Source organism: Octopus bimaculoides, chromosome 17, assembly GCF_001194135.2.
Source record: "Octopus bimaculoides isolate UCB-OBI-ISO-001 chromosome 17, ASM119413v2, whole genome shotgun sequence".
NCBI classification, from domain to species: domain Eukaryota; kingdom Metazoa; phylum Mollusca; class Cephalopoda; order Octopoda; family Octopodidae; genus Octopus; species Octopus bimaculoides.
In genome coordinates this window covers 50,072,817-50,085,860 of record NC_068997.1, presented here as the reverse complement: position 1 = coordinate 50,085,860, position 13,044 = coordinate 50,072,817, and the positions used below count along the sequence as shown (strand labels likewise).

At 35.0% G+C, this 13,044-nt stretch overlaps 1 protein-coding gene across 4 annotated transcripts in view; it reads left to right on the top strand.

Moving 5' to 3' along the window:
• Positions 1–9,404, top strand: part of LOC106879236 (rho GTPase-activating protein 24-like) — a 120,139-nt gene extending 110,735 nt beyond the window's left edge. For all 4 annotated transcript variants that reach the window (XM_052973969.1, XM_052973968.1, XM_052973971.1 and 1 more), the window contains exons 5-6: positions 905–1,040; positions 1,935–9,404. In XM_052973969.1, coding sequence (XP_052829929.1) covers positions 905–1,040; positions 1,935–3,099 — 1,301 coding nt within the window. In that variant the 3' untranslated portion in view covers positions 3,100–9,404. The remainder of the gene's footprint in view (positions 1–904; positions 1,041–1,934) is intronic.
• The last annotated feature ends 3,640 nt before the right edge of the window (positions 9,405–13,044 follow it).

Sequence of the window (13,044 nt, the reverse complement as noted above, 5' to 3'; positions counted from 1 at the left end):
ACACACACACACACACACATTCTGTATTGATTGACAGTATGTGTGAATGATGAGTGTGTGTATATAAATATCAAAGTATATTAAAGTCCTGCAGGGGAATTTGTTTTAAATTAGCTCCATTTGTAGTTTTGATTGATGGCTTAGATGTCAGACCAATGAATGGTATCAAGTACCTTGTTATTCTCTGTGGCAAGTGGGTGGGGAACAAGGGTTATGGTGGAGATGGTTGGCCGAGCAGTCATGTGAACCCAGTAATTTCAATATTCGGTACAACTTTAATATCTTTGAGTGACCCCGATTAAACATTATGATTGATATTTTGACCTCATTCTTTATTCTTTCTCTCTGATTTATGAAGGAATTTAATATATGTTCTAATTCATTCATCTCTCTTCCTCTTCATTGTCACAGCTGGGGGCTCATCGTAACCCTGTAATAAACTTTTTACACTTCCAACCTTTAGCTTCCATCTACCAAATCCCATCTCAAGGCTTTGGTTACCCCATAGATTGAATAGAAAATACTTGCTAAAGGTACCATACAATGGGACTGAACCTAGAACCATGTAGTCATGACGGCAACTCAAACAGCCACACAAGCATCTTTAGGGTGTGTGTATGTATGTGTAAATGTTTGTTTTTAAGTTCAATTGTAATAAAAACAATTTTACACCAATCTGATTGGTTGCTCTGTACTTTTGGAGAGTACAAATTTATTATTCTTAAACGAGAATGTTGTTGACAGTGACTTTGAAGTTTTGGCCAGCCATGCCATTGCTGGACTGTTAAGCCATCGACCAGCTTAGTCGCGGTGCAGTATCATCTGATAATTTTCATCTCTCTTCTTTCATTCTATTTCATTTTAATTCCATTCTAAATCTTATTTTATTCCATATGTTTTGCAGCTATCTTTGGCCAGTACCTTAAGGAAACCATGTTGTATGAGCACAATAATAAAACCAAAAGGAAAGTTCCTTATATAATTGAAGCTTGTGTCAAGTTTCTTGAAGAACATGGAATGGAAACTGAGGGTGTATATAGGTAATTGTAAATTCTTTTAATTTACACAAACACGTACACATGCACCCCCTCTCCACACACGCATGCACACACATGTATATGCCCTTACTTCTTTGGGATGCCCTCTAGACTTTCTTTCCCTTACTGCACTCACTGCATCTATCCACATCTCCCCCAAACCTTCTCTTCCCGCAAATTTGTTACCAGTTCAAAAATGCTTAAATCATATTCAAACCTGTAAGAAAGTCATTCGCTGTATTTTGTCATTGAAAAAATTCCTCATTGTTGACAGAGAGACAGAAAGTCAGTTCCCAGCGGTTCCTAGCCAGACTGTTGGATACGTGCATCTTGGAGTGTATGTTTGTAAGGTTGTGAGTTTGATTCTCAGCAGCATGTTGTGTTCTTGAGCAAGTCTTTTTATTTCAGGTTTCCCAGTCCATTCCTCTGGCAAAAATAAGTCGTACCTGTATTTCAAAGGGCCAGCCTTGTCACATTGTGTCACGCTGAATCTCCCTGGGAACTACATCAAGGGTACATATGTCTGTGGAGCACTCAGCCACTTGCGTGTTAATTTTCTGAGCTGGCTGTTCCATTGGTCAAATCAACTGAAACCCTTGCTATCATAACCCATTGAATTCCAGTTATCTTCTCTTCTGCTGCAGACAAGAAAAGGGGACACTGTGAACTGGCACGAGAGACGGGTCCTTTTTGTGATATTACTGTCATATACACCTCTCTGTCTCCAGTGAGAAATTTTCCTCTTGACAAAACACAGTGAATGACTTTTGTACAGATTTGAACATGCCTCAGGCATATTTGAACTGGTAACTAGTTTGTATTTATTTACTTATGTGTTTGTTTGCTGTTTGTTTATCTCTTTATATTTTTCTATTTATTTATTTTCTATTTTTGCAGGTTAGCTGGTCGTATGGTATTAATAAAAGAACTGCAAGAAAGCTTTGATACAGGTGTATGCATTAAACTAGAAGACAGTGAAGCTGATGTACATACTGTAGCATCTTTATTAAAATTATATCTCCGCGAACTACCAGACTCCATTATTCCCAGTGAACATTTCCAGAGATTCATGAGCATTGCTTATGAAGCTGTTGACAAACATAAGAGCCAAGATGAAGAATTCATTCCAAGACTAAAAGAAGCTGTGAATATTTTGGAGTCGGACAACTACAACATTTTGCAGTATTTGTGCAAGCATCTTCACAAGGTGTCACAGTATTCTGATGTTAATAAGATGACGCTAGCAAATTTGGCAATGGTTTTTGGGCCAAACATCATTCGTCATGAAGATGAAAACCCAGAAATTTTACGTGCTACAGCAGATTTGAACCAGAAACTTGCGTTAATACTTATCAAGCATTCAGATGTGATTTTTGTCCATGATTGCGGTCCAAACTTACTTGACAGGCCTCTGGATTCACGTTGTGGTGCTCCAGTACTGCAGCCATTCACAAACACATGTGAACCTCCATTACAAACCAGTGACATTGAATTTCAGCTTGCGGATGAATTTAATAACTTACCAGTAACATCACCATCACCTTTCACAAAGGCCCATAGCTTGAAGGCTTTGAAACCTGCACCACCTCTCCGGCTCACGAAATCAAACAGTTCCAGGCATCATCGGCGTTTACGTCTTATCGAGAGAAACAATAACTTCAGCGAATCATTAAGTTCTCCAGAGTCTTGTAAGTCACCAGAGACCCCACCCGAGTCATTTGGAGGAAATACTGAAGGTTTTGGTGAGGTAGCTTCCCCTTCAGAGGTGAAATTTAACTGGGAGCATTTCACTCCAAGCAATGCTGTTTTTGGTATGTGTGATATCAAGCACATTCCAAAAGAAGACAAAAACGAGATGCCGAAGCCTTTAACTGAAGTAGAGAAGCTAAAGAAAGATTTAAATCAGATGAAAGTTTTGTATGAGGAGAAAGTATTGGAAGTTGAATCACTGAAAGTACAACTTCAGAATCAAAGTAATGCCAAAGACAAGACCATCGACAAAGTTATAGAATTACAGGAGATACTTAACAAATACAAAATTCGATATGGGGAATTGAAATGATTTTTTAAAACAATTTTATGTATTTTGGGGGAGGAATTTTGAAACACTGTTTTCTTATCCCTTCAAAGGAAATACCGTTTATTTTTATTCAAATGAGGAAAGTGTGTGGTTTTTATACTGCAAAATTTTCTTTGTTCTTACTTTCTGCTCTGGCTTAAAGTTTTTCAGTTAGATTAAGCAGAAGGAGACAAGAGGCTACAAAAAATACTCCCTTCACCCTCGTCCTTGCCATTTTTTTTTAATATAAAAGTTTTTAAGTGAATGAATGGAGTCATTGCAGTCTGTAAAAAATATATTTTATCTATCAAATACAAAGATTTTGATTGGTTTGTTAGTGAAAGGGGCTGTGTTATGTAATTAAAAGAAATGGTATGTCAAGTGAGGGAGGATTTCTTTTATAGACTAGATTGGTTGACAGGGCAAGGGAGGGCTTCTTACAGAATTGTAAATTTACAGAATGAGTCACAAGTGAAGAATATCACAGTGTATATTGGTTGACTTGGGGAATGAAGTCTTGTGATGGAATGTAAGACTGAAAGACGAGAGCATTCTTACATAGAGTAGTGAGAGAGAGTGGGAGAGAGAGAGAAAGAGAAAGAGAGTTCATATTATTTTTTAAAAACAGCTTTACATTAAATGAATCTGGAAACGGATCAATAAGAGAACAGATCTATCAAGATGGAGTTACATTTTGTAAATGTAACAGTGAAACAAACAATTCTTAAATATTTTCTAAACATCCCTTCCACCACTTCTGTTTATATTTTAAATCCATTTGTTTGTGTTTATTCATTTTTTTTTTTGTTTAATTTAACAGTTTTAACTGTTTACCATAAATAAATGTATCAAATAATGGGAAAGTTTGCATGAGGAAACAATTATATTTGTAAAAAGTTCCATGAATCCTTGATATGAGTCAATCACAAAAATGTCTGGGTCTTCATAGCACCATGAAGAATTGATTATTTGCTTTTTTTTTTTTTGTTCCATTCTAACAAAGGGATTGATTTTGAATGTCTGTGAGTTGCAGTCACTGGGTTAATGATACAGTTTTTTTTTTTATTAATTATTATTACAACATTGGAAAATACTGCTGTGCTTTATGATAATTAATTGTTATTTTTGTTTCCATTTTCATGAGACTTGTGTTAGAACTGAATAAGATGTGTAAATTAAAGGGATGGGCTCCGGAAAATCGTCCCCCTACTCTGTATTTTACTGGTGCTTAATTTATCTGCTCTGGAAAAATTTGAATTGAGAAATGGGAAACTGTGAACAAGGACAACATTATTGTTTAGCAAACTTATGATCCAAAATATCTGAACTTAGACCATCCCATCTTTTCTGGGACGATGTGAATGATCTAGCTTAGCATTTTAATATTTGCAACAGTTAGATAACATTAATTTCTTAATGAACGAACAAATGAATTAATAAAAATAACAACAGGGTATTTTGGGCAAGAATGCTGCTACAAAGAACCTAGGGAATATTTTAGCTAACTTCTATCAAAGAACGGTGCTTGGTATGGTTATGTTTAGAGTTGGAATAAAAACAATCTCTGAATAGCACAAAAGCTTGGTCAGTTATTTTAGATATCAATAATCAATCAAGACAGACAATGAGTATTTAATGACTTGGAGCAGGATAAACTTATCCTCATGTTTTAATCATTAAAATGACCATTTTCCAGGAACCACAGCAGTTCATGGAAATGGTCATTGCTGTACAAATTTCTATGAAATTGGGTAAGAGGAGAGGTAAATCTTCCTTCCTTCCTTTTTTGCTTCTTTTCTTTCTTTCTTTCTTCCTTCCTCCATCTCTCTTTTCTTGGTCTATTTTTCTTGTTATCTATCCCTTCCCCTTCTCTCTCAGTCTTTCTTCACTTCTCTTTTTCTTATATATTATATTTCTTATTCCCTCTGTCTTCTCTTTCTTTCTCTGTCTGTTTGTCTCTCTCTCTCTCTCTTTCAAGACACGGTAACCAGTCAAAAAAAAACCCCAGATTTCTAGCGGTTCTCTGATAACAAACTGATAACTGTTTTTCTCCTTTAGGTAAACACAGATGAGTAGAGTTAAGAAAATTGCCCAAGGAGTTATTTCAACATCTGTAGTAGGAACACTGATAATAGACATAATCTCAAATGCCAGCAATCCTATCAGACATTTTACAATGAAATGTCATCAGTCAACTAATGAGCTGATAATTATCTCAAATATTATCACTGAGTGAACTTGGCTGTGTTGTACTATCTTTCTACAACATTATTAAACAACACATCGGTTAAAATAGTTAATACTATATCTATTAATGTGAAGTTTTGATGAAGCTGTTTTCTCCTAAGATGAGATTCCCAGCAGGCAGGTTTCTTTATCTTGCCTCTGCATACTATCTTAACTGTCTGTAACATTGTTAAACCATCACCTCAGTTAAAATAGTTAATAAACCAAAACCAGCATGGAAGATGGGTGTTAAAAGATGATGAGGAATGCTATGTCTGTTATTGTGTAATTCTGATGAAGTTGGTTTCTTTAGACATGAGACACCCATCAAGAAGATTTTCTTATTTTAATCTACATATGCTAACTTAACTGTTTGTAGCATTATTAATCCAATACATCAGTTAAAATAGTTAATAATATGTCTGTTATTGTGAGGTTTTAATGAAGTTCTTTCAGAAATGAGATACCCAGATGTAAATCTTTCGTGCCTTAACCTGCATATACTTTCTCAAATATTAAACAACACATCAGGTAAAATAATTTAATAATATCTTTGTTGCTGCAAGGTTTTAATCAAGCTGGTTGATCCAGATTTTAGAAAACGAGTAGGTAGTTTTCCTTATCTTACTTCTGTATTCTATCTTACCTGTCTATAACGTAATTGAACCAAAACATTGATTAAAAATGTTAGTAAACCCATACCAACACAGATGTGTGTTAAAAGGGGATGAAGAATAATCTGTCTATTACTGTGATGTTATAATGATGCTAGGCTCTCCGGATATGACATACACACCTGAAAGTTTTTCTTAGCTTTCCTCCTTATATTATCTTCACTCACTAAAGCATTGTTAAACCAACACATTGAACAAAACAGTTGATAATACATCTGTATTTGTGAGGTTTTGATGAAGCTAGTCTCTCCACATATGACATACACACCTGGAAGTTTTCCTAATTTGTGAGAGGGATACAATAAAAAGGACAAGAAACATGGAAATGATTTTTATTTCTATGAAAATGTAATAATTTTGTGAGGCAAGACTAGTTTAGTGGATTTAGTGGTGCCCTCTGGCGTGTGTTCTGATTAATAGTGGTCTATCTGTAGGGAGATTTGATGATGATGATGATGTGCACACATAGTCTGTATATAAAAAGTGTTATGATGTACAACAGCTTTCTGTATATAGAAAAATATGATATATAACAGGTGTGTTTGTATATATATGTATGTATATATAAATGCATGTTACACACATACACTTCTCAAAATGTTATAATGTGTAAGCCTAATCTATGTATAGCAAAATGTTATGTGTAATAACGTGTGTGTGTATATATATATATATATATATATATATATATATATATATATACACACACACATATACATACAGAGGTTGGACAAAATAATGGAAGCACCTTAAAATCTCAAACAAATTTATTTTAATATGGGATAGAACCACCTTTGGTAGTAATTACAGCTTGAATTCTACGAGGTATGGACTCATACAAAGTTTGAATTGTTTCCAAAGGAATTTTTATCCATTCTTCAACTAAAACAGTCTCCAGTTCTTGTAGTGATAATGGTGGAGGATATCAATTCCTTGTTTTTCTAAAATGCACCATAAATGTTCAGTAATATTGAGATCTGGGGACTGTGGTGGTCAGGTAAGATGTTCAACTTCACTAGAATGTTCCTTGTACCATTCAGTAACAAGTTTACCTGTGTGAATTGGTGCATTATCATAGTGAAAGATTGCATTTCCCTCTGGAAGCAGTTCCACAACCATAGGATGAATTTGATCAGATAAAATGCTTAAATAGTCTTGACTATTAATTCTGCCATGAAGGGAAGTATTGGGTTGGCAGATTTCTAAGATATAGCCCCCCAAATCATCACAGATCTTCCTCCATGTTTAACAGTTGGAAGAAGGCAGTTTGGGTCAAATGCTTCTTTTGGCTGTCTCCACATGTATATTTGGCCGGTGTTCGGAAATAAGGTAAAGGATGACTTGTCTGAGAAAATAACATTGTTCCACTGCTCTGGCGACCAATTCTGTAGGTTTTTACTCCACTGTAAATGCTTTGCAACGTTTGTTTTTGAAAGTAGTGGTTTTCTGATTGTAGCCTTCCCGTGAAATCCAGCTTTGTGCAGCTCTCAGCAAACAGTTTTTGTGGAAACTGGGTTCGCAAGGTGGTTTATGAATTCATTTTAGCAGACTACAGTTTATGATTTGTATTGTTATATGCTCAGGCGTGGGGTTTATGGGTTGATTAGAGATGAATAAAGTAAATAGAGATGATAGAGGAAAGTTAATTACAAATAAGGTATATATGTATATATTTATTTATTTTTTGTATATATATATATTTTTTATATATACATATATGTATTTTTTTTTGTGTATATATAGTTTTATGTGTACAGATATATATTTTTGAAAAAGATTTCCTTAAATATTAATTATATAAAGAAAATATTTAATCTGAAAAAGTAGACAAACATACATTTTTAAAGATTATTTTAAAAGTATAATTAATAATTTCTAATGTAAGAAAATCACTTTTCAAATATTGTGACTATGTGAAAAAATTTTTTTAACAACTATTATTTATATATATTTGTCTTGCAAGTTCCCTGTTGACCCTATTTGGTACAGGTACCATGTAAAAGGTGCTGGTGTTATGTAAAAAAGACCAGTGTTGTTACAACATAGAACGCACTGGTGCTTGTGCCACATAAAAAGCATCGGTGCTTTTTATGTGGCACCAGCACCAGTGCTGGTACCACATAAAAGGCACCGGTGCCATGTAAAAAGCACTGGTGCTGGTGCCATGTAAAAAGTGCCTAGTATACTCTGTGAAGTGGTTGACTTTATGAAGGGTCTCCAGCTGTAGAAACCATGCCAAAACAGACAGTGGAACTGGGTGCAGCCCCTGGCCTTATCAGCTCCTGTCAAACTGTCCAACCCATACCAGTATGGAAAATGGACAGTAAATGATGATGATGATATATATGCCTGCATGAAACATGGATGTTAAATGATGATGACACTAAAATGTTAACACTACAGTGTGTTACTCCTCTGAGTGTTGTGAGTATCTAACCAGAATACTGAGAGTAGTAGCAGATTGTAACCACAATACTATTACAGACACACACACATTACATATTTATTGGGTATTTTTCATTCTTGTTCATAAATGTCAAAACAAGACTTATCTCCGCCATATTGAATTAATGTCCAAGCATTACAAAGCATTATGGTAACTTCGTGATGCTTGGACATTAATTCAGTAAGGTGGAGATAAGTCTTGTTTTGACTTTCTCCCTTAGAATAATTATATATACATATAATCATTAATTTAATATATACATATAATAACTGGCCCTTTTCATCTATGCAGACGGTCAATTTAGCTTAGAGGTCACTTAATCGAACATATCAGGGGCTCCCCTTCTTACAGCTTCTTTCATGGCTGATTCTTCCTATGATTGAAGCGCAGCTTCTGTCACAGTACTTGCATACCAAGAGGGTGCCTCGGCGCTCTGCATTTCTGTTGTTTTCCTTTTGCTGCTGAAGCTTCTCAACTTGTTTGTTTCTGTAGCTGCTCCTCTACTGAAGCAGTTCCTTCCTTCACAACAGTCCTCCATGTTGTTCTCTCCTCAGCCCTCTCCTCCCAGGTGCTGACATCCACCTCACACTTGGACAAACTAGTTTTGCAAGTGTCCTTATACCTCAGTTTTGGTCTTCCTCTTGGTCTCTTGCCCTGGGCCAGTTCTCCAAAGAGCAGTTGCTTCGGGATTCAATGGTCATCCATTCTCCTGACATGCCCCAGCCACCTCATTCTTCTCATACACAAGATAGCTGTCATGCTTTGATATACATACATATATATACACATATACGTATTATATATATTGCATATTATATATATATATATATATATATATATATACACACATACATATATGCATATTATTTATATATATATATATACACACACATACATATATGCATATCATATATATATATATATATATATATATATATATATGTTTGTATATAATTATACTGGTCGCTGATAAAATCATTTTAATGATTATATCCTTAATTTATATATATATATATATATATATATATATATATATATATATATATATATATATATATATAATATAATATAAAAAATATGCTTTGTTTTTAAACATGAAGGGTTTAAAAAAAAATCAAGGATGATACAGACTTATACGGTGTGGGGATTGAATAGAAATAAAAACATTGTGTAAAGTAATAAAAAAAAAAATACAAGTTGAAGAACTTGGATTGAATTCAGCTTGGTTGCTAACATTTCCCTTTTGTTGCTATTGCTGTCATCACAACGCCTCCACTGCTCCACTCCTCAAAATGAAACCAAACGAATCTCCTGCTTCAAACCAAAAACTTTTCTTTATTTCATGTTAACAAGAATATCATTGCCGTCCTCCATAGATCTGCCTCTGTCTGAGATATGTTCATAAATTCCAGCTTTGTTTTATATAATAATTATTATGACAGAATAACAATATCTTACAAGTGTGCAGTGCAGTATTTAGTTAGATACCTCTGTGTTCTGAGTTCAAATTCTCCCAAGGTTGATTTTGTCTTTTTTTTTTTTTTTTTTTTCAGAGTCGGTCAAATTAAGTACCAGTTAAATACTGGTGTTGGTATAATTAAGTATTGTCCTCCCCACCTCAGAATATGTGGCCTTGTAAAAAACCATTAAAAATAAAATTAAAAGTAAAAAAAAAAAAAAAAGAACCCACAAGAAATCGTATTTTTATGATGTTAGATTCAGTAGAGCATCGGATAAATTGCAATGTGATATCTAATTATATTCTGAGTTCTAACCCTGCCAATGGTCAGCTTTACCTTTCATCCCTCTGCGGTCAATACATTTGCTTACTTCCTCCCATTCCATTATTATTATTATTATTATTATTATTATTATTATTATTATTATTATTATTATAATTATTATTATTATTATTATATCCTTTATCCCTCCAGAGTTGATTAAATAGTTTACCAGTCAAGTACTGGGGTTGACAGCATCAACTAACACCCTCCCCTCAAATTGATGGGCTTGTGTCTAAAACTTAAACCATCATCATCATCATCATCATCATTATTATTATTATTACTATGAAATGCTTTGCAGTATTTTGTCCATCGTTATGTTCTGAGTTCAAATTCTGCCAAGGTCGACCTTACCTTTCATCCTTTCGGGGTCAATAAAATAAATACCAGTCGAACACTGGGGTCGATGTAATCGATGGATCCTCTCCCCCCAAATTGAATTGCTGCCCTTGTGGCAAAATTTAGAACCATTATTATTAAGGTGGTGAGCTGGCATAATTGTTAGCATGGCAGACAAAATGCATTGCGACGTTTCTCCTGGTTTTACATTTTGAGTTCAGGTTTCGTTGAGCTCGACTTTGCCTTTCATACTTTTGGAATCAGTAAAATAAAGTACCAGTCATATACCGGAGTCAATGTTATTGACTTCCTCCTCCTCCTCTTGCTTCTCGCTTCTCCCCAAAACTATTGGCCCTGTGCCAAAATTTGAAATCATTATTATTGTTATCATTTTATTTTTCCCCACATTGTCACAAATTGCAGTATCTTGTATCAAAACATTTAAAGAAAAAATCCCATGTGCAGTGTTATTTAAATACATGCAGTCATTAGCATATTTTTATTGGTACAAATATCCTGGTAAGAAGCTTGCTTCCCAACCACATGGTTCTGGGTTCAGTCTCATTGCATGGCACCTTGAGCAAGTGTTTTCTAATATGGCTTCGGCCAACCAAAGCCTTGTGAGTAGATTTGGGAGAAAGAAACTGAAAGAAGCCTGTCGTATATATATATATATATTTTTGTATGTTTTTGTGTCTGTGTGTGTTCCCCCACCATCGCTTGACAACTGATGCTGGTAAGTCCACATCCCTGTAACTTAGTGGTTCAGCAAAAGAGACCAATAGAATAAGCACTAGGCTTACAAAGAATAATTCCTGGGGTCGATTTCTTTGACTTAAAAAAACCCCTTTACGGTGGTGCTTCAGCATGGCTGCAGTCAAATGACTGAAATGAATAAAATATATATATAGATATCATTGTTTTCCCCATGCTTGTATGAGTTGGGCAGAATTTCCATGACTTAAGGCTCATGTGTGTGTGTATGTACATATGTATATGTATGCATTCATTTTAAGCTGATTCTTCACTCCATGTCACAGCTTCGAGTTTTCCCAGTGTCTATCTTGTGTTAATTCAGGCATAAAGTCACGGATGCAGGAAACTCAGAGATAGCAAACCAAATCATCATCATTGAATGAATGGATGGTCGAATAAAGAAACTCTTCTACACTGTATACATTGAGTAAAACCTTCTCCCATTTTTACACCAAATAATTATCCACACCCTTGCACACATACAATCACATTGGTGCATACATATATGCACACACACACACACACACGTATATATATTTACATACACTGAAAAAAAAAAAAGTAAATGGAATGTTCTGTTGGTTTTAACAATAAATCTTCCAGTTATATTAACTGAATTCCTTCCTCATTGAATGATCATGCAGCTGGCTGAGTATTCCACAGACATGTACCCTTCATTGTTGTTGGAGACTGTCGATTGTAAGTCGACGTTGACTGTTCTGTGCCTTTGGACATTAAGTAAGACAATTGGCACTGTTCCACCACCAGACTACCTCTCTGGGCCTCCACGCCAGGTACCAAGTGGTGTACAAGAGTGGTAAGGCTGCCCCACCACAGCAGCTCACTTGTTAGTTTGATACTCAACTACTGTCTGATGGTACCGATCTGCTTGTTCTTCAAGCTGTTGGTCTATGACTCCTCTTTGTCAATTATCCAATGTCTTAAGGTGGCGAGCTGGCAGAAACGTTAGCACGTGGGGCGGAATTCTTAGCGGTATTTTGTCTGACTTTTATGTTCTGAGTTCAAATTCCGTTGAGGTCGACTTTGCCTTTCATCCTTTTCGGGTTGATATATTAAGTTCCAGTTGCAAGATGATTATTCATTAAGAACCACAAAAATTGTAAACTATTTTTTATATATATATATATATGTGTATATATATATATGTACATATATGGGTGTATATACATATACACATGGATGTATACACTGATAAAAATTTTAATGTGACTATTCATAAGTACCATGACTATTGTAAACTAATTATTTTTTATATATACATGCGCATAGGTGTGTGTTTTTGTGTATATATATATATATATATATATATATATATATATATACACACGTGGATGCATATACTCAAAGAATTAGAGAGGGGGCTTGGCTGTGTGGTAAGGAGCTTGCTTCCCAACCACATGGTCCCGGGTTCAGTCCCACTGTGTGGAATCTTGGGCAAATGTCTTCTACTTTATCCTTAGGCTGATAAAAGTCTGAGTGGTAGAGGGAAACTGAAAGAAGCCCGTCGTATATATATATATATGTATCTATTTCTGTGCCTGTGTTTGTCCCTTCACCATTGCTTGATAACCGTTGCTGGCTTGTTTACATCCCCGTAACTTAACAGTTTGGCAAAAAAGACCAATAGAATAAGTACTTGGCTTACAAAGATTAATTTCTGGGGTCGATTTATTTGGTTAAAGGCAGTGCTCCAGCATGGCCA